This window comes from Schistosoma haematobium, chromosome 3 (genome assembly GCF_000699445.3).
Source record: "Schistosoma haematobium chromosome 3, whole genome shotgun sequence".
Lineage (NCBI taxonomy): Eukaryota > Metazoa > Platyhelminthes > Trematoda > Strigeidida > Schistosomatidae > Schistosoma > Schistosoma haematobium.
In genome coordinates this window covers 45,384,556-45,406,845 of record NC_067198.1, presented here as the reverse complement: position 1 = coordinate 45,406,845, position 22,290 = coordinate 45,384,556, and the positions used below count along the sequence as shown (strand labels likewise).

The 22,290-nt window shown below is 38.6% G+C and overlaps 1 protein-coding gene across 2 annotated transcripts in view; it reads left to right on the top strand.

Annotated features, from left to right (window-relative positions):
* Window positions 1–385: 385 nt before the first annotated feature.
* The window catches only part of MS3_00005879 (uncharacterized protein), a 46,417-nt gene continuing 24,512 nt past the window's right edge, over window positions 386–22,290 (top strand). Inside the window, exons 1-6 of one of the 2 annotated variants that reach the window (XM_051213962.1) lie at window positions 386–585; window positions 620–705; window positions 7,470–7,656; window positions 14,779–14,849; window positions 15,814–15,999; window positions 17,844–17,964. In XM_051213962.1, the coding sequence (XP_051069984.1) occupies window positions 483–585; window positions 620–705; window positions 7,470–7,656; window positions 14,779–14,849; window positions 15,814–15,999; window positions 17,844–17,964 (754 nt within the window). In that variant the 5' untranslated portion in view covers window positions 386–482. Of the gene's footprint in view, window positions 706–7,469; window positions 7,657–14,778; window positions 14,850–15,813; window positions 16,000–17,843; window positions 17,965–22,290 lie in introns of both variants that reach the window. The other variant, XM_051213963.1, reaches the window with a different exon arrangement.

The window sequence follows — 22,290 nt, the reverse complement described above, 5'->3', positions numbered from 1 at the left end:
GACTGGCCAAGCTGAACCTTTTCCCGTTGTCATATCGCAGAACTAGAGGCGACTTGATTACAGTTTTCAAATTGCTTAGTGCCAAATTTGCACCTGATATGCCCTCATTTTTCTTGTCTTTCAAAACAGGGAATTTACGAAGACACTCCAACAAAGTTCACAAGCCCAGAACAAATTACTTGTCAGCTGACTATCGACTTTCCCACCGAATCATCAACGAGTGGAATTCCTTACCTCAGCACGTGGTTGAGGCTCCGTCCGTCGATTCCTTCAAAAGAAAGTTGAATGAACTGAGATACCACCATTGCCAGGACTAACACAGGCCATCAGGCCTCCTGTCCTTCCCAAACTGAAACTGATTCTGTAATAAAAGCTAAATTAATAGCGGACGCATTCAAAAAATGGCGCTGCATTTTTCGATGGCAATACCCCGAAGTTCGCACGGTTTAACGCGTCCTACTTGTCATTGATTGTTAATTTTCATGGCTGGAAAGGGATCAAAAGGGTTCGCTTTGTTTCAGATCAATAGTCAAGATGTGTGGGATGCAGACGATCGGGAATATCTGAACATAATATCACCTAAAGGTTGTTTGTCAATTTATTTATTATTTTGTGTTAGTTGTGCAAAAAACAGCACAAAAAGTTCTGGACATGCACAGACAAGAGTCGGCTATCGCTGAAAAGCAGGATAACAGACAAAGAAATGTAAGGCTGAGAAAATGCTACTTTCTATGACTTTTGCCTTCTACTTTGAGAGATTCCGGTGATGTCAAATATGAACGATATATTTATACATATACTAGTGTAACGTGTTTGTCCCCGTTTTTATTCACTTTCATTTTTAATGTTTTTAAGGATTGTTTTTTATGTAGATTGCAGTTGTAGTTGCTGTGTCTTCCTATATAATTGCTCCCTTTGCATAATGTATAACGTTATCCCAGAATCTCTAAATAAGGACATCCTTTCAATCTATAGCTCCGAGCCACTCTATAAATTGTACCTAGAAAAGAGGGAACCAGGTTGGTGCTGTTTATCCATGATATTCGTACGCATGTATTTCTTAGCTCAATTTAAACTACTAACTCAAATTCAGATTTGTATAGTAAAGACAGAACTCCTACGACCTGTGCTATTCCTTTCCTAGTATGCTTCTGTGAGTGTTTTATCTTGAGTCAGTCAGTTGGAGGTGCGGACATCCCTACTTCGTGTAACAGGTTCCAATAATTGATGACTCAGTGTGAAAACCTGTATGCCACAAGTATTTTGTTTGTTTTCGACTTTTCTATTCGCCTGCTATATCCTTTGAAATTGCACAGGTAGCTGCCCTCTGTGCTTTTTCTAGGATGTACGAGTCACCTTTTAAAGAGGTTTGCAGCCCAAACTCAGTTCTCAAGTTTCGTTCTCACTAAGGTTGTGTATACTGTAGTAAACATAGTAGTATCTAACTTGGTGGATGTCCGTCTTAAAGCCCATAGAGTTCTAAGCCCCTTAGCTGCAACCTCAGGGCAATGGGACGTAGTCTTAATATCATGACTCTTTGTCATGGATATATTATACCTTCTCAATCCAAGAGATTGGATCGATGGGCAGAACACTTTAGGGATCAGTTCAACTGGCCTTCAGCCACATTTCGGTTCCCCACGATCTCTAGTCAACCTGAATGGCAAGTTAATGTAGGTCCTCCGTCCCTTTACGAAGTTGAAAAAGCCATAGGAAATCTGAAACGAGGGAGAGCAGCAGGCCCTGACAGGTTTACTCCTGAGATTTTAAGGATGGTGGTCCAGTATTAGCAATGAGATTAACCGAGGTCTTAGGTAGAATTTGGGAACTGGACGTAATCCCATCTGACTGGTCTCAATCACTGATTGTGCCAATCTATAAGAAAGGACAAAAGTCCTCTTGTAACAATCACAGAGGAATCAGTTTGAATAATATAGTGTCTAAAATATTAGCTTCAATAATACTTCGACGCCTAATCAAAGCTCGTGAAGAGCAGATTAGAGAAAACCAGGCCGGTTTTCGACCTGGACGTGGTTGTATAGATCAGATATTCACACTACGTCAGGTTCTAGAACACACACACGTTCAGACTTCCCACAATGGTAGTATTTCTCGACCTTAAGGCGGCATTCGACTCTGTTGATCGTGAGGTTCTATGGCAGTGTTTGTCACCGAAAGGAGTACCAAAGAAGTACATTAACCTTATGAAGGCTCTCTACTCGAACACAACTGGTAGAGTGAGAGCTTATGGCGAACTGTCATCAGAATTGATTACCTCAAGTGGTGTTCGTCAGGGCTGTCCACTCTCTCCATTCTTGTTTAACTTTGTCATTGACGTACTTTTAGAGATAACACTTTCCTCGTCTATATTTCCAGGGGTTGAACTTCTACCGGGAGGTTCACTTGTTGACTTATAATATGCTGATGACGTAGTTTTATTTGGTAAAGACGCTGACAAAATGCAGTCTTCTGACCACTCTAAGCAACAATGCAAGCATGTTCGGGATGAGATTCTCCCCCTCGAAATGCAAAATGTTGCTTCAGGATTGGGTTACATCTACACCCGAACTAGTGATAGGGAGTGAAGTAATTGAGCGTGTCGATCGCTTCACTTATCTTGGAAGTCTCATCAGCCCTTGTGGTCTGGTGTGTGACGAAATCTCAGCACGGATACAGAAGGCTCGACTAGCTTTTACCAATTTGCGTCATTTATGGCGTAGGCGAGATATCCGTCTATCAAACAAAGGACGGGTTTACTGCGCAGCAGTTCGTTCCGTCCTACTTTATGGCAGTGAAACATGGCCGGTAAGAGTAGAGGGTATTCGTAGGTTACTAGTATTCGATCATAGGTGTCTTTGAAACATTGCTCGTATATCATGGGACCATCGAGTAAGTAACACAGTTGTTAGGAAACGGGTACTAGGTAAGGATGAAAAATCAATTGATGACGTAGTGAAACTTCATCAGTTGAGATGGCTGGGACACGTGTTACGTATGCCCAACCACCGACTGCCTCGACGTGCTATGTTCAGTGGTATAGGAGTAGGTTGGAAGAAAGGTAGGGGCGGCCAAACCAAAACATGGCACAAATCCATGAAGTCACTGACAAGTGGACTGAGTCATGTTGGTAGGTGTAGACTACCTGGTTGGGGACCACGAGATGATAGCAACCGATGGTTAGAGACCCTGAATGACATGGCTCAAAATCGTTTTCAATGGCGCAGGTGCATCCACTCTTTGTGTTCTCCCAAATTCTAATCTTCTGAATTCTTCATGTCCCTTTTTTCCTCTTTCCAAATTTGTTTCACTGGATTATACTCTTTAAATAACATCTCCAAACCCTAATCTTCCCGATTACTGCTTATACTCTTGCTACCTCTACCACTACGGTATTTGAATCGACCACTGCATCTCTGTACTAATGTGGTGTGGCAACTCGAACTGATGTACGTACGTACGAAGTTCTACGTTGTTACTGACTGACTCCAAGATTCTTGTGAGACCGCACGACGGGTACAGGCACTTCCCCTATGCTGTACCTATTTACCTTTGTATCCCTAACATGCTTGCAGACACACTTGCAGATCCACTTTTTAGAATATCTAAGTCCGCCTGAAGATCATATGCACCTGTGTCTCCTGCTACTTCTCGTTAGATTCCTACATTATCAGCGTATAGTAACACTGGGGACTAAGTCATACTTGGGAGTTAATTTACATACAGTATGAAAAGTAAAGGATCTAGGATAGAGCCTTGTGTTGCTTCGCTAAGTACTGTTTTCCAGAAGGAGTACTTGGAATTTATTCCAGGAAATTTTTAAGCCGTTTTAGGAGAGGTCTGACGGTACCTAGATTTTCCAGCTTCAAGAGTAGTCTATTTGTTGGCACCTTATCAAATGCTTTGCTGAAGTTTATATAGAAAACATCCGCTGGTTTTCATTATCTAGAACTTTTATCCATTTCTCTCTTACTACTAAGAGATTCGTTTTGTAAGATAAATTTTTTCTGAAGCCATGTTCTATGTTCAACAAGCTGTTGGTTTCCACGAATGTCATTATGGTCTTTTTGACTATTCTTTCCAGTGTTTTAACCACGACACTGGTGAGACTGGTAGGTCTTTGGTTTGATGGAAGTTGTCTTGACCCTGTTTTATATTTTGGAGTGACGATCGCATCCTTCGAGTCCGCAGGTAACTCACCTTGGCCAATTGACAATCAATATCATAGTCAATGGGGCAGCAATATATTGTGCAATTAGTCTCAAGGTTTTAGGGTGTAGTTCACCCAGGCCTGTTGACTTTTCTATGTCTAAAGCGCTAAGGACCTTAAGTACATCGTCTCGATCGAAGTCTAAAGTAAGCAGATGACTTTGTACTTGGGTCTAGTTCTTCGTGACTGAAAACTGTCCCGAAATTGTCTGCCATAGCCTCTGCTCTTTCCTGATCATCCTCTATCATTCAAGATCCACTTCCTTCCGTGGCTTGGTTGGGAATCCAATGCTGCGTCCTTGCTCTGTGATTTATGTACGAGAATAGTCTCTTAGGCTGCTTGATTACAGATTATGCCAACTACATCCCGGATTTTTGCTGAGCTTCCCAGATTGTAATTATACACTTATTTCTTACCGACCTGTAACGTTCCATCGTACTTGCTATGCCAAGGCTGATGGTTATGTCCCAACATTTCTTTTGTCGTAGTAAACGTCGAATATCCTGATCTATCTGGGGATGGCTGTGCTTCTTTTTTGGGACTGTCTAGGGTATTAAAGGTTGAGTTACTTGATTGTAGAACTGCTGGAAATGACTCCTTACCTCTTCTATTGATGCCCCTGAGTCAATTATTTAGTTTTCAGCCGAGGCTGTAGAGTTGATCGCCTTCATGTCTGCCTTCCATACGTTAGGACGAGCCGGCGCAACTGTTTGACAGGCCATCTCAGCCATGAACTTGAATAATATGACTGCATGATCACTTCTTAAATGTGGGAGGAAAGTCATTTGATCGACATCATAACCGTGTGTGTATGAAGAATATGTCCAAGAGAAACGAGAAGATTCTCTTTACTTATGAAAAATGACTGACCTGTCAATGAGGTCCGTCTTAAGCTGTTTCCTAAAATCTTATCATCTTTGCAGTCCGGTTTGGCGTCAGGCGCGAAGGTCTCACTCTATTTCCTTACTTTTCTTTTTCTGGGTGTAACTGTGTGGCCAATCATTGACCTTATGTCTCTTGACCACACGCTCAGGCTTCGCTCCTCCCTGAGCCTGTTTTGCGTTGACATGTTAATCCGGAACTGAAACCGTAGATTCACCTACCTTAGTGCTACCTATAAAATGTTTCTTCTCAGCGCGCTTTTTCCTTTTTCTCGTAACCATGCCTACATCTGTCTGTTTGTTGTCCGCTACGCTATTGGGGTTCACTTTGGCAGTCTCATCCAAAGCTGGACTCGTGATGACGCTTGCTACTTTCTCAAAAACTGAAATCTGCTGATGTGCTGCCGGCTGTTTATCTGGGAGTATCTTTCTAATTATGTTCGGCAGCTCAATCGCTTGAAGAATCAGGATAGACTTTGTAGAGCAGCATGCTTTGCACAGCCAACGTGATAGTGGTTTGTAGCACCTTTTATATGCAGCCGATGTGAGTCCGGTGCACATGTTTTGACACCACTTGCTGCAGTTGTCACATTACATTCCATCATCGACCGGGAAAAAGCATGCATGTCTACCACAACGATGTTTTACGTGCATCATAAAATTGGTTAGTGATCTCAGAGAGAACAACAAAAAACTGATCTCTAAGATACGTGTCTCCAAAGGCTTTAAAGGTGATAGACGATAAACTCAAAAAGCTGAGGTTTATATGTTACTGTAACTGAAAACAAAACTCCGACTTAAATAGATGCCAAAAAGTTCTTAACACCTTTGGACACAAATAATACTAAAAGATATACTAAACGAGGAAAAAAAATGCCACTGCCGTTTTTGTTCCCGTACTCAAATAGTACAGATGGTAAATTACTTTAGAAAGAATGATGCTCTTGGCGATTACTTCAATTGAAATAAATCCAATTAAAGCGAAAACAGTAATCTTGGTTCTGTTGCATTTAATTATGCTTAAGATGTAAACCATGAATTTGGTCCTAATTTACCTAGAAACCTCTAAGTACGCCCGATTATACTGAAAACTAAATTGAATCAGTCTATAGATAGGTTTGTAGTGAAATAGTAATTCATTAATTAGGGTTGTTTTGTAGAACATTGGAATTTTCAAAGCACTATTATGTCACAAATATATAAATGTATTCAGAAAGGGGTTTCGTGGATATTATAATAATTTAATAGTTGCATTCATGAGTCGATTGAAGCTAGACCACCATGGAAAACATAGAAGCACTGGACGGCCGTTTCGTCCTAGTATTAAACCCCTCAGCGGCGCGCATCCACGATCCTGGTCGCGGGATTCGAACTTAAGACCTATCGGTCTCGCGCTCGAACGCTTAGCCTGTAGACCACTAAGCTGGCATCCAATGGTGTTAATGTCTAGTGGGATCGTGGATGCGCACTTCTAAGGAGTCCCATGCTAGGACGGAACGACCGTCTATTGCTTCCAGGTTTTCCATGGTGGTCTATTAAATTGATATAAATATTTATTCTTTTGTCCACCAAGCCTGCTACTTTTTGATGTTTTGCCGAGTCGCGAAAGCCACATTTTGATGCTTCCTGCGAACACCTCCCGCGTTGTCGCGGAGCTATTGCAGGTGTAAGAAGTCAAGTTCACTATGTACTGGTGCAAATAACTGGTTCTTTGTTGCAAAACCTGATTTTATGAATTGGGAACATTCAGCGTCTGTGTTCAGTAAAGTTGTATCCTAAAGATTGTTCATATCCAGTATTTATACATACTGAATATATAGTCTTTGGTGGTTTGATCATGTTTAATGCATGTTTCAGTTGATTTTCTGTCAAGTATCGTTCGTCGACTATGGTCCTGGGTAGAAAATTGAGAGGGACTAAATTTGTTATATGACTCTGTGGAATGATGCATAGTTGTATTGAAAACTATCGGTCCATCATCACCCCTTGGTTGGGGTTTAAGATCCAAAAACTCAGAACCATGTTAGTGTACCAGCTGGTTGATAATAAAAACTGCAGATTGTTTCACCGTAGTTTTCTATTGATGCCTCTTTGTAATAATGTTTGTGTTTAAATAAATAAGTCATTACAGAATTTGACAGTTTTTATTCATTTGGTGAACGTGTGCATTAGATTTGTTCTGCACTGCGTCTAGCCTCAAGGCGAGGTATTCTTCTGTTTGGCATGGTATGTTTATGAGGACTATTTTACTCTTACAGTAATTTCGCCCAAATATATATGGGTAATATGTAATTGTCAGCGTCTGACATCCACTTAAAACTGTTATCTTTGTCCGTAATATCTTACATACTTTATCAATTTATTCTTTCCATTGTTTTCAGATTGAATCTCTTGATATTAAAAATTCACTCATACTCCCATATGACAAATCCCCGAAACATGCTCCTGGTATGGGTGTGAGATTGAGAGCAAGTCCTGATGATTTTCCTGTTGCCCATCGAAAGCTGTTAGATCAAGGTCGAACCCAACGTTTCAATACGTGTATCAACTCAAGTATAACAGATTTAGGTATGTGACCTTGCTTTAGTTCTTTGTAAAGCTTTGTGTTAACTTCGAAGCCTTGTAACAAAGAAAACATTTTCGACCTTTTATAAACATCAAAATAGTTGACACAGACTGCTGAGAATATGAAAATCTCTCACTTTTCACGTTGACAATACATTAGTTACCATGAGCATTTGCGTAGAGAAGTTGGGAGATTCGTTTCTTTCTCTCTGAATTGTCCCATAAATTTACTATTTCAGGACATTGGTTTTACTAATTTCTTTGACGGATTGATTATATTCTCACTAAATTAAAAGTGTGAAAAAACATTTAACCGTTAAACTGGACTGCTGTATGTGCAAGAGGGTTTGAAAAACATAATTCCTAACCAATTAGATTTAGGCTCCTGAAGAAACAAACGCTACATGAATTTACTATGACCACCACCTGTCCAAGGAACGTGTATCTTTGATTTGTTCCATAACCTTGTGGTTTGAGCTTTTAGGTTAAAAACCTAGCTAAAAGTTATCTCGTAATAAAAGTGAATTTGGGAGACTGGGTAGTTTCACTACCCAAACGGAAAAACGTCCCCTGTAGACGAGACTGTCCGGAGCTTTAAACAGATTCCAAACCAATGGTGCACATGGGCTCCAGTATCCTGAAAGAACAAATGGCGTGTGAACCAATCGTTGGTCACCGGCTACCATGGGACTGCATCTCCTTACAATGCTCCACTGCCTTGTGGATCAGACCTTCAGGTCGAAGGCTCCGGGTGTGGCCCTTTAAGAAGACCACCTGCTTCGGTTTGGGCACCCGGGCACTATCACAGCCCTCACACAAATCAAATGAGATTTTTTTGGCGCGTATGTATTTGGTGCCTCCTCGTACCAATATCTATGTGTTTAAATAAATAATAAATAAATAAGATGAGAATTAGGGATAACTTGCTTGTTGCAGCATCTCTAGAACCAAAACCAGGGAGTCGAGAAGGACCAACAGTAGCCAGTCCTGTGCAGCTTTCTTTCATACCACGACACCATGTCATACACTGACCACCTCTCTGCTTTTTCCAACCAGTCCCAGCGTCGGAAAATGATGCACGACGAGGAATTCTCTGGGACGACATTCGTAGGACATGTCCAAGATACTGAAGTCAATGTTTCAAGATAGTGACACTAATTGAACTGTCGTCTCTGTGTCCGAACACACGATGCTGAACCTCTGCATTACTAACATGGTGTTGTCACTGGATGTCAGCAGTCTTTCGGAGACAACGATGATCAAACATAGAGAGTCGTCTAACATCCTCAACTCGGCGAGGCCAGGTTTCACAAGCATAGAGCAGAACTGCTCCTACCAACGCGTTGTAGATTCAACTTTTTACAGCCAGACTAACGTCACGATGGCGCGAAAGATTCCACAGATTAGAATAAACCGCTCTGACTTTCATTATACGTGAATTGATCTCATCACTCACGTCACTACCAGCACTATCTGCTCACTACCCAGAGTGAGTGCACGTCCATAATCCTACCAGCCTTGTAAAAGTATTTTGCACTTGGAAGGTGCAAAGCATATAACATACACTTTATTTAATATCATCATAGATATGCTGCTTGAATCAATCTTTTCATCGTGTTAACTTTCACGAGGTTGGTTTCATACCTTCGGATTTATCCAGTTATTCACTTGTGCTGTCATTTATTTATCATTAGTTTTCAGTGATGTAGATTTCGAAAACATCGTTTGAGGAAAATAGTTCAAAATGGTTTTGTTGGTCTTCTACTTTAATATTCTTTCGTTTTTATCCGGTTAGATTTTTAATGAATCAGTCATAAACAGCATAAACAGTATTATATTCCCACAGTTGTTACTTCAGTTAGAGACCCTATAATGGCTGGGACACGTGTTACGTATGCCCAACCACCGACTGCCTCGACGTGCTATGTTCAGTGGTATAGGAGTAGGTTGGAAGAAAGGTAGGGGCGGCCAAACCAAAACATGGCACAAATCCATGAAGTCACTGACAAGTGGACTGAGTCATGTTGGTAGGTGTAGACTACCTGGTTGGGGACCACGAGATGATAGCAACCGATGGTTAGAGACCCTGAATGACATGGCTCAAAATCGTTTTCAATGGCGCAGGTGCATCCACTCTTTGTGTTCTCCCAAATTCTAATCTTCTGAATTCTTCATGTCCCTTTTTTCCTCTTTCCAAATTTGTTTCACTGGATTATACTCTTTAAATAACATCTCCAAACCCTAATCTTCCCGATTACTGCTTATACTCTTGCTACCTCTACCACTACGGTATTTGAATCGACCACTGCATCTCTGTACTAATGTGGTGTGGCAACTCGAACTGATGTACGTACGTACGAAGTTCTACGTTGTTACTGACTGACTGACTGATAGCCTATGGTTTATTAATAGTATTTCTACTCACCCACATTCCTTTTGAGTTTTTTTGAGATAATTCAAGAAAAAAGAACTGTATATCAGCTCTAAGGCCATTTATTCTTTCATTCACCGTGGTTAAATCACCTGTCAACTTATATTAGAATAAAGTAAACAGTTGATTTTACAGTAGCTATTCATCTGAGTTATTGTGAATTCAAGTAGCTTTTATAGTCTTTAAAGGTGATCTGCGTTGTACGCACATATTATTGGGATCTCTTTCGTAAACTTGTGAAGGGTGTTAAATATGTTCCTATGTAGGTGAAATTCCTATGTAACACCCATACTGTTACATAACCCCTACCAATGACGCCACAAAATGGTAATTTTAAAGATATCCTCTTCTTTAGTCTAATCAGTTGCTATTTTCGACAGTGTATTGAGAAGACATAGTTAGACTAAGGAAAGCGATATATTTACGTTACATATTTCGAACAATCTAGTCACACATACTCGTCACGGCATTTCAAAAGAAAACCAATAAAAGTCAATTAAATAAAGGTTCAATAAATATACAGCGATAATTGGAAATAAAGGAGAGAAAAATCAATGTACTGTGGGAAGAATAGGAGATTGTCACATTATCCTAAACCCTACAACGAGTTAACGATTATCAGGACAGATTCAAGGTTAAAACAAACTGCTTCTGGACACATAAAGGAAGTTTGAGTTTTCTAATGACCGAGGCATTCTACAAACTGAAGAATGCGTACTTGGCAAATCCTAAACTATGAGTTGGAAGCTGTTTCAAGGCAAGTTATATGACCTGTTTTGATTGTGTTATGCAATCGATGAGTATGGTTTTGCTACTCTGTCAACCATTTATGGTTATCTGAATGTGAAATTGGTTGATATTGCTCTTCAATTTCATGCTCGTCAAAAAAGATAAAAATATCCTAATGGCTAAATGTTTTAATGCCATAAAAAAATACCTCCAGAGTAGATTAAATATCGTGTTTGCAGGTCCGATAAAGGTTTAGGTGTTGTTGTGAACAAATGTGACTATAAGAAAGATATTTTATCCATTATTGTAATGAAAGGCAGTTTATCGTAGTCCCCGGTCGTGATGTTAGGAAATTGTAAACTAGAGTAAACTGCAATCTAGTGAAAAACTCCTTAACATAAATATTATTTCACAGGTTGAAATCATGAGTCAGTTGAAGCTAGACCACCATTGAAAACCTGGAAGCACTGGACGGCCGTTTCGTCCTATTGTGGGACTCCTCAACAGTGCTCACTGAAGACATTGGTGTTCGATGGCGCAACTTCGTGGATTGGTTGAAGTTAGACATTAACACCGTTGGATGCCGGCTCAGTGGTCTAGTGGTTAAGTGCTCGCGCGCGAAGCCAGTAGGTCCTGGGTTCGAATCCCGCAGGGGGCGGGTTCGTGGATGCGCACTGCTGAGGAGTCCCATACTAGGACGAAACGGCCGTCCAGTGCTTCCAGGTTTTCCATGGTGGTCTAGCTTCAACTGACTCATGATTTCAACCTGTGAAATTTACTAAAATCTCCACAAAACTCATTCTGATAATAAATATTATTAACAAAGAGGAACTTAATATTCTAAATCTTATGGAATCTAAACTCTCAAATTTGTACGGATTACCTAAAGTTCACAAATCGAGTAGTTTCTAAAAATCAATATTATCTATATGCAGTTCACCTACACATAAACTCGTAAAATAGTTGACAAAACTGCCAAACCTATTGCACAACACATTATATAAGTTTTTGTTAAAAGATACGTTTGAACTTATTGATCTTTATTTACTAATATGAGTGCTGTTAGAGCTATGAGGGTGGTTATCACTCTCCGGTTGCCCACACCATGGAATGTTTCTTCTAGAGGCATCTGAAAAGGACATTGGGTTAGAGGCGGTCTTAGTGATCTGGGAGCGTGACCGCATTGCCCACGGGACAACTGCTTGAGGCCAGTCACACACGACCTTTTCGTGGGTAATTTTCCTGCCAGCTTCCTACTTGTCGAGACCTTATCACCGGAGACGGAAATCCGTGGATTAAGGCAAGGTGTGAATTCTTAAGATGGACTTTTTCTAACCCACCCTTCTTTTGTGGGAAGGTAACATCGCTGTCATGCTGGTTGTCTGAAGGAAAAATCTTACTGCCGTCACACCTCTGTACAGTTAGCAATAAGATTTCGCCTTCGGACCTTGGGTTTTTTGTTTTTATTCTTACCGCTCTTCAGCGGACCTTTCTGTTATTGTAGGACCTTGAGAAACGATTGTTCCAGCCAATATATCTCGATTGGTTCATTCCGATCGGCAATCTCGACCACCAGGTCAAGGTAGCAGGGTCAGGATTCACTAATATGCCTTTAGTGAAAACTGTTGGTATTCTTTTTTGATTGCTTATGTAGTATGTTTCCTACTTGGCCAACACAATTTAGAGAATCACTTTTATTATGTGCTGACTAAGTTCGGTTCATAATTGAGAGTGAACGCTTTCGACAAGTGTTTGATGTAGGTATGGTTAACATTGCAGAAACTTTCTTAATTGATGTTTATATGTCACATGTTGGAAATATGACGAGTAAACTCAGTGCGGTCACTGTGTAGGTGGCACATGCGTAATATCCTGGTTTTATGTGATAGGGACTTCGATGTGACTTCTGTCATGAAGATAAAAACAAATGAAAAACTAAGAAAGCTAATTTTTGGGACATTAGTACGCTTAATTCTCAATCTGTCATTACTGACATTTGGTTTATGTGACTTTCTTTTTCCCCTAATCAAAAGCTTTCGTTTAGTCTGTAAATTATTATCATATCTTCTATTTGAAATTTATCGTAATTTGAACACGAATTTCGTATCCTGTCTTGGTACCCTAAATACCTTACATTGTATATCCTCATTTGCTGTGCATTTTAGTCCAATCATTCATATATTTAGTCTTGTACTCTTTTGAATTAAAATTAAGTTCCGATTAAAAGGTTTTACTACAGTCATTTTTTCTTCCCAACCATTCGGTGTCCGCGTAGCGCACCGTTAGTTAGCGAATGGGATAGTTCTCCGTCTACAAGACCAATCATTCAGAAGTCGGATTCACGCATTTGCGGTCTCAAGGTTATGTTAAGTAGTCTAAAGAATCAAAGACAGATTCCCCTGCACATCCAACTACACGGCCAGCCTGTAGACCAAGATCATAACAACTTCGTTATTAGATAAACTTAACATACAAAACGATAGTGTACTAACTTGTGAGGTAATTAGCAACCAGTTTCCTTTTCTAGACATACTTTTGAGTCAAAGAGATGACGGAACCATAAGACGACTAGTTTATAGAAAACTTACGTAAACTGATCAAATATTAGGCTTCCACATGATAATAAAGTAATATATTTGCGAAATCCCAGCGAGTAGAAAATTGAGTTTCGTTCCTCAGTCTAAATCACTTCTTCCGTAAATAACCAAGTGAAATCAACTTACGTTTATGTAGTGCAGAGGAACAAAGCAGAATATTTATTGCAAACAAAATGCGTTTGACCATATCACTCGTGTCATTTCGGTCAAGGTGAGTCTACGTAAAACATCGTGTATTTATATGTGTATGTCAGCAGGTATGCAAAATGTGATATTTGAATTATGGCAACTTTCAGAGTTTCTGTTCTCTGTAGTGAGGCGTGGTAAGGTGGATCTTCAACAGAGTTTAACGAATCTTCAACGAATATACGATTAAAGTGGATATAAAACTAATATCCCAAGCATTAACACTAAACGGATATCCTTTAAAGTTTCTAAATTTGTATAAAAGCCAGTTAACCCTGGAACTTTTTCTTGATTATGTTACGAAGAAAAGGTTTTACATCATATTGATTTATGGAGTAGAGTCAAATAGCATTTTTGTAAAGTAGAGAGTAGACATCCATCGAAAAATCACAGTAGTGAAAATTAGTTGTTATCAAGAAGATGGAGTCGACGACTCCACATAGTCTTAAATATCCCACTGTATTTACCAATTCACATGTGTGTGGACACACAAGGGGATTAATTAAAGATTGTAATAGAGGGTGACGAAGCATGCATCAAAATGCAGTAATAATTATTTAGTCCCAACTGCCCCGAAAAACTCAAGGAGTAAAAGACCATGTCCATCGATTGCATAACACAATCAAAACAGGTCATATAACTTGCCTTGAAACAGCTTCCAACTCATAGTTTAGGATTTGCCAAGTACGCATTCTTCAGTTTGTAGAATGCCTCGGTCATTAGAAAACTCAAACTTCCTTTATGTGTCCAGAAGCAGTTTGTTTTAACCTTGAATCTGTCCTGATAATCGTTAACTCGTTGTAGGGTTTAGGATAATGTGACAATCTCCTATTCTTCCCACAGTACATTGATTTTTCTCTCCTTTATTTCCAATTATCGCTGTATATTTATTGAACCTTTATTTAATTGACTTTTATTGGTTTTCTTTTGAAATGCCGTGACGAGTATGTGTGACTAGATTGTTCGAAATATGTAACGTAAATATATCGCTTTCCTTAGTCTAACTATGTCTTCTCAATACACTGTCGACATTTTCTTGGCAGGGACTTATTGATTGGAAATTCTTTTCATACATTACTCTCTAATAAAGTTTTTTTTCAGAGTGTGCCTAATGTATTAGTTATGACGAGTGTTGATCTCTGTGTTGTTCTTTTCTTTTAAACATCATCTCTTTCATTCTAGTCATATTGCGTCAACTTTCTTGGTCTGGAATTCCAGGAGAACTTCGACCAACAGTATGGAAATTGTTATGTGTAAGCATTTGGTTTTTTATCCAGAAATTTTGGTCTATTTATTTTCATAATGGTATGAGTATTTATTAACGGGTTAACTTTTCACCGATTATCTCCATAAGATTCTGTTTCCTTTTCTATTTATTCTACATAATGTACGTGTAAGTTTATGCATATCGGTGAGGCATTTTCTAATACACGGAGGTTATTTGTGATATCTTTTTATTTGTAAAGAGTAGTGGGTTTGTGATTCAAGTACTCGATTTTCACCTAATGTGTTGCAAATTTGAATATCACTCCGTCTACTTCGGTTTGAACATTTATGTTGTATCGTAAGCCTTCGCAAATACAAGAGGCACTACTTGGAGCTAAATATATAAATGCGTTCTTCATACACTCACTCAGTAGTGGATATGTAAAAAAATTGTTAAAATTGTCAGGATGTTTTTCATCCCTTGTGTTTGTATTTGTCAGTAATTGATATCTTACCACCCTTTAAAGATCCATGTTTCTGTCGGGTTCGAAATCTGAATCACAGCTGTAACATTTGTAAATAGACAACAAAGTAAACACATGTTCTCGAAGTTCGAGTAGTGTGTATTTCTTCATTTTTGGACACAAAATACAGCTGAATAGTCTTTTTTTGGTTTTGAAATCATTTTATCTTAATTGAACGCTTTCATTGCTAGTCGTTTACATTATAATACAAATACTTAATACAATCGTATGAGGAATCGTAGTTCTAAACTCTAATGTTAAGCTAAATTAATGAATACATCTGTGTACACTAGAATTCTCAACCAAAACTGTTGTGTTTTGAACTGTCAATAATGTATCGTTAGTTGACTGGCTAGATCACTGAATGACGGTGTCACGTCTGAGATGTAGTGTTAATCAATATTGCAAAGGAAGTAAATTTGTCATCATAATTCGTATTTTAACAAAGTATTTCCTACTCTTTTTTAAAATTATTTTTATGTTCCAGGATTATCTTCCAACTAGTCTTGAACGACGTGTCACTGTACTAGCGGATAAACGTAAACAATATACACTTTTTGTTAGTCAGTATTTTCATTTACGTGAAAATGTTAAACATAAACCAATGTTTCATCAAATTCAGAAAGATTTAAACAGAATGACATTACTTTATCGAAGGCCCGAAATGGTTGCAGTAAGTTATATTGTTGTTGAGCGCTTAAACAAAAAATATAGTTTTCTGTATGTTATATGTTGTCAGCAATATGATTAAATTGTAACTTAGAAATGGGAAAAAGATTGGATGGATGCTTTGGATGTTTATAGGGATGATTAAAATGTATTTTACACATCTACTGTTTCCCCGAATCGCTCTGAAAATACTTTCACACGACTGAGACTTTATACTTTCGGGAAAATTCTACTCATTACGTTCGCGCTGAAATAGTACTTTCACAAAAATAAAACAACAAAACTGGACATTTAGTGTTTAAATGGGGTTAATAAATATGAAGAATTCACCTAGAGCAGCTGGGAAACTCTGGTTTTGAACCAACAGCGGTGCTCAAGACAAGGAAATCAAATAATTAATTTCGTTAGTAGAGAAAACCATATATATGAAGTATAATCCGAAAGGAATAAATAACATAGAGGAACGAAGAGTGTGAGATATTTAAACAAAGATAGCAAACAATATATTTTCACATCTACTACCAATCTTGAACCATTCCATTTATCTTCAGTCACATATTACGCTTACCTTGTTCACCTTGACCAGAAGGTTTGCAGCGGCTTATCCCTAGTTGTTTTCGACCTTCTTATATAGTAACTGAGTGTGTATAACATGTATCCTAATTATCTCGTCCAGTGAGTTAACAGTGTCATTAACCAAGTTACCATCACTACCCAGTATCCTACGCTTAACCATCACAGGTTAGTCCCACCATAAACAGGTAATCCTTTAAATGAATTGATAATTGAATTATATCAGCCCATATATTGTTTCAGTTTGCCAATGACCACGTTTTAATGCTATAACTGAATATACTGCTAACGGCCGTATTCAGAGAATAATAATAATAATAATAATAATAATAATAATAATAATAATAATTATTATTATTATTATTATTATTATTATTATTATTATTATTATTCACGACATTGCACGACCATCTTCCATTGTCTTCATTGAGTAACTGCGTCACATCCGACCCGGTTAAAACCCACTGGCCACGGCTTCTCATTACAACTCTGAGAATTACCTCTCGAAGCTAGTCACTAGTGCGCACATGACAATCATCAGTATAGGGTTTTGGAGATTGTTTGGTTTCAACCGAGATCATGAACCGATAGACGTTAAACCACTATTAAAAACCTGGAAGCAATAGACAGCCGTTTCGTTCTGGTATGGGGCTCGTCAACAGTGCGCATCCACGACCTCTCATGCGGTACTCGGACCTAAAATATAAACAAAAACTTGAAAGATCAGTTCGTGATTACAACTACACTCAACAAATCATCCATACTGATCATAATCATGTGGTCACTGGTGACTAGCTTCAAGACATAACTCCTGAAATCTTATTGACAATCCATAACCAGTTTAGTTAAATCCATGTCGGGCGTGAGACATTTATCCAGCACAAGCAATGGATGAAGGGTTGCGCAATATGATGGATTGGTTGGAGTTAGACATTAACACTGTTAGATTCCGGCTCAGTGGTTTAGAGATTAAATGTTCGGAAGCAAGACTTGAAGGTCTTGTGTTTGATTTCCACCTGTGGGTTCTTGGATGCGCACTGATTAAGAGTCCCATAATAGGACGAAACGGCTGTCCAGTGCTTTCAAGTTTTCAATGGTAGTCCAACATTGATCGGTTCATGATCTCAATTAAAATTCAACAATCTCTACAACCCTTTACTGATTATTATTACCATATTACTGTTATTGATTTATCTTCAAATTTATCAGTTTTCAGGTACGATTCTCTAAAATAACTTTTACCGTCTCAGTTTTTTTGTCCTTCACAATGTACAGATGTTTGAACGAATTCTATTTGTCTGGTCTATGCGACATCCAGGAATTGGTTATGTACAAGGTATCAATGATTTGTTAACTCCATTCTTCATTGTATTTTTATCAGAATACACTCATGTTGGTAAGTTTCGTATATTTTGTTGTGAATCCTTTTTTTCGATATCTGTTAAATATTTGCATTATTCTACGTTTATTTTGATATAAAATGTATAATACAGTATCTGTGACAACTTCGCTTAATATGGACAATGTTATCCATTCATTTCTATCATATTTGCGCACACTATTCTGTAGTTTTATCCCTCTTTATTCTTCTTTGTTCAATTTCTATCTTATATCTACATTGATAAAACAAAGCATTTTACACACTACTCCAAAACTAGCATGATCCAACAGAAATAGTTATGTAATTAGCATCATATTTTCCATGGTTAATAACTTCTTAGTACTACTCAGATTCTCTAGAAATCTAACGTCATGTAGGTAATATTGGTATTTAAAGGCGTATTAGTGTGTGTATGTTTGGGACCGTAGTAAAGCCCTCCGTAGAAGTAATGGTGACTGAAAAGATAACCAGTTATTTTTAAAGCTTAATATTAACATTTGTTTATCCATGGTAAGAATATTTCGAAATTCCAGGAAAACGTTTAGGCAGGTTAAATAGACGAACCAATGTCAGTTACACATTAGTCAGTTAGTTAGTTCTAAGCTTTTTTTAAAATAAAATATACAGTATTTAGTTAGCTAATGTTTGAGATACAGCCCAGATATACATATTGCTTAGTTTATGTATCATAGAAACCATTATGTCATATTATTATTATTATTATTATTATTATTATTATTATTATTATTATTATTATTATTATTATTATTATTATTATTATTATTATTATGAACTATTAATGATTGTTAACTAAAAATTATTTGAGGCACTAATAATAAATGTAGCTATTTTAAACTAACCTGCTCATCGGATATTCCGAAGTCATTAAAGCGCACTTTGTTTTTGCTCATTTCCTGCATGTAATATCAATTGTACATTTGTTGGATAGTTCAATAATCGCCATTATTAATAATACTAATTTAGTTTTTAAAAAAATAGCAGTGGTAGTTCATTCGGGGCCCAATGTATTCGTTCTTCCTTCTGAACATTTTGAACAATCTGGTCACATAATATGATTCTATGACAGAGGCCAAAAGTACCCATCAAGAAAACTTATTACGCTGCTAAACAGACTGTGATTTAAAGGACTAGGCACATGATCCCAAATGAACCTAGAAAGTCCACATAACAGTCAGTCATCTACGACGTAGGACAAGGCACATATATGCATTGGCCCAAGTTGTAATACCTTATTAGTACAGCAAGATAAACACCAAATTCATAGTAATTACTTCAGTGGTAGTAATATATAAAAGAAAAATTGTGTATAAAGATATAATACAGGAAGAAAGGATTAGTTCGTAGAAAGAAAGACATAAAGTGATTTTAATTTCACGGTGTAAGGGAAGAAAAATAGTGTATACACCTACGCCATTGTGATGGATTCTGAGCCATGTCACCCACTGTCTCCAACCATTGACTGCGATAGTCGCGCGAACCCCAGCCAAGTAGTCCACATCTACCAACTTGGCTCAGACCAGAATTTAGTAACTTCATGGACTGATGTCACATTTTGGTTTGGCCACCCCTAACTTTCTTCGAACTGTCTCCAACACTAATGAGCATTGCGCGTCGTGGTACTCGGTGTCCAAGCATACGTAACACCGTGGCCCAATCATTTTAGTCGATGAAAATTCACAACCTCATCAACTGATTTATCATCATTCCATAATACCCTGCGTCTAACCTCACTATTACTTACCCGGTGATCCCAGCAGACGCCAGCAATATTTCTAGGGCACCTGTGGTCGAATACTAGTAGCTTACGAGTGTCTTCTACTCTTAATGGCCACGTTTCGCTGCCGTAAATTAAAACAGAACGGACTGCCACGCAGTATACTCGTGCTTTTATTGATAGACGTATATCTCGCCTTCTCCATAGGTGACGTTAGTTGGCAAAAGCCAAACGAGCTTTTCGAATCCGTGATGAGTTTTCGTCAGACACCAACGCATTAGGGCTGATCAGGCTTTCAAGATAAGTGAAGCTGTCAAGGCGTTCGACTGCTTCACTCCCTATCCCTAGTTCAGATGTTGACTCACACCAGTCCTGAAGCACCATCTTACATTTAGAGGGGGGGGGCAGAAACGCATCCTAGACATTCTGGCATTGTTGCTCAGTGCTCCCAAAAGACTGTATTTTATCAGCATCTTCACCAAACAGGACTATATCATCTGCGTATTCTAAGTCGATAAGTGGACTTTCTGGTAGAAGATCGATTCCTGAAAATTCAGTCAACGAGAACATTATTTCCAGCGGTAGGTCTCTTATGAAGCTAAACAGAAATAGAGATATTGGACAGCCATACCGGACAACACCTGAGGTTACGAAATCACATGACAGTTCACCATAACCTCTGACTTAACTGATAGTGTTCGAGTAAAGTACCCTCACAAGGTTTATGTACTTCTGAGGTACACTTTTCAATGACACACTGCCACAGAATCTCGCGGTCTACCGAGTCAAATGCTGCTTTTAAGTCAAAAAAGACCACCATTATCGGAAGCCGTTAAGCATGCCTGTATTTTATGATCAGACGAATGGTGAATATGTGGTCGATGCAGCCACGACCAGGTCTGAAGCTAGCCTGATTTTCTCGTGTTTGCAGTTCACGAGTCTTAGTTACGCGTCTGATAATTATCGAGGCTAGTATTTTAGATATTATATTAGTTAAACTAATCCCTCTGTGGTTGTCACAGGATGATTTTGACCCTTTCTTATATATTGGGACGATAAGTGATTGCGACCAGTTAGATGGGATAACGTCTAACTCCCAGATCTTAGCTAAAATATTAGTCAACCTAATCGCTAAAATTGGACCACCATCCTTAAAGACTTCTGGAGCCAATCCATCTGGACCAACTGCCCTTCCTCGTTTTAGATTAACTATAGCCTTTTGAACTTCTGCTAGAGTTGCGGAACCTACTTCAATGTTCCATTTAGGCTGTCTGGGAGTGGAAGGTAGTTGTAGAGTAGATGAAGGCCAGCTGAACTGTTCTCTGAAATGTTCCGCCCACCGTTCTAAACGTCTGGGCTGAGAGCAGATAAGTGTCTTCTTTTTCCGAGATAATTTCACTTACACTCGCCTTCCTGATTCCAGTTTCTTTTATTAGTCTGGAAAGCTGTCTGGTTTACCTACAGCCGTTGCCTTTTCCATCTCTTTTGCTTTCGTTGCTCACCCCTGCTCACGGTCGTTCCTTAGACTTTTCCTTAACCTAGATCTGATTTGCTTTCGCTCGTCATCGTTTTCGGAACGTGATGGAATAAGTTTACGAGAATCCAACAGTGCAATAGACTTAGAAGAAAGCCATTGGCTTTTTGTAACCATTTGCTTTAAATCATTAATAGATGTCACTGCTGATTCCACACCTGTTGTATATTTATCCAAGCAATATCCGGGTCAGCCTCGTTTTCAGAACTACCTAAGTGTGACCTCAGTTGTTTCTGGAATCTACTTCAGGCTTTGTCGTCACTCAATTCAATTCTAATGGGTCTTCTTGGTGTGGCTTTTCTGCGTCCAGTGAGGCGTAAGCAGATGCGTGCATGTACTAGAGGATGGTCGGAGTCCAAGCAGGTATTCCAGAATGTGCGACAATCTTGTACCGACCCTCTCCAACGATGACTGATGGCAATATGGTCTATTTGAGTCCATCGTTGGTTTGGTGTAGGGGGTCGCCATGTTAGACAATGTCTCTCCTTATGGTTAAAATTAGTGTTTGATAAAAATAAATGATTGTCCGAGCACAGCTGCAGCAGACGATCACCATTATCTGTTCGCTGAGCCGGAATACCAAAATACCTATCTAAATGTTTTTCTGTTTGGTGATAACTACCTACGTGGGCATTAAAATCACCTGCTACAAGTACTATGTCTGAACGTTCAGCTTTCTGAAGAAGTTCAGAAGGCGATAGGAGAAGCATTATGTAGAGAGGGAAACGAAGAACTGTTGCCACATGGAGTGCGCATATGGAGGATTTTCACATATATAAACACAAGTATCTCTTACAACCCCATCTCATTAGTTCTAGTCATTGTTCTTAACCAACACTAAACTTCATACCATAATTAGTAGCTATAAGTATACATCACACAATAATTAGTTAAATAATATTGTGTTGTAAGGAATATTTTGATCGTTAAATCATTTCCATCATATATTTCCGTGATGTAATGGCCTTCGTTCTACATATGTGCATTCATAACGTATAATCTATTGTTCTGAACATAGTGATACTTCTAAGCTTGATATATGTATTTTTATGAAAGTATTTTTTGTAGAAGA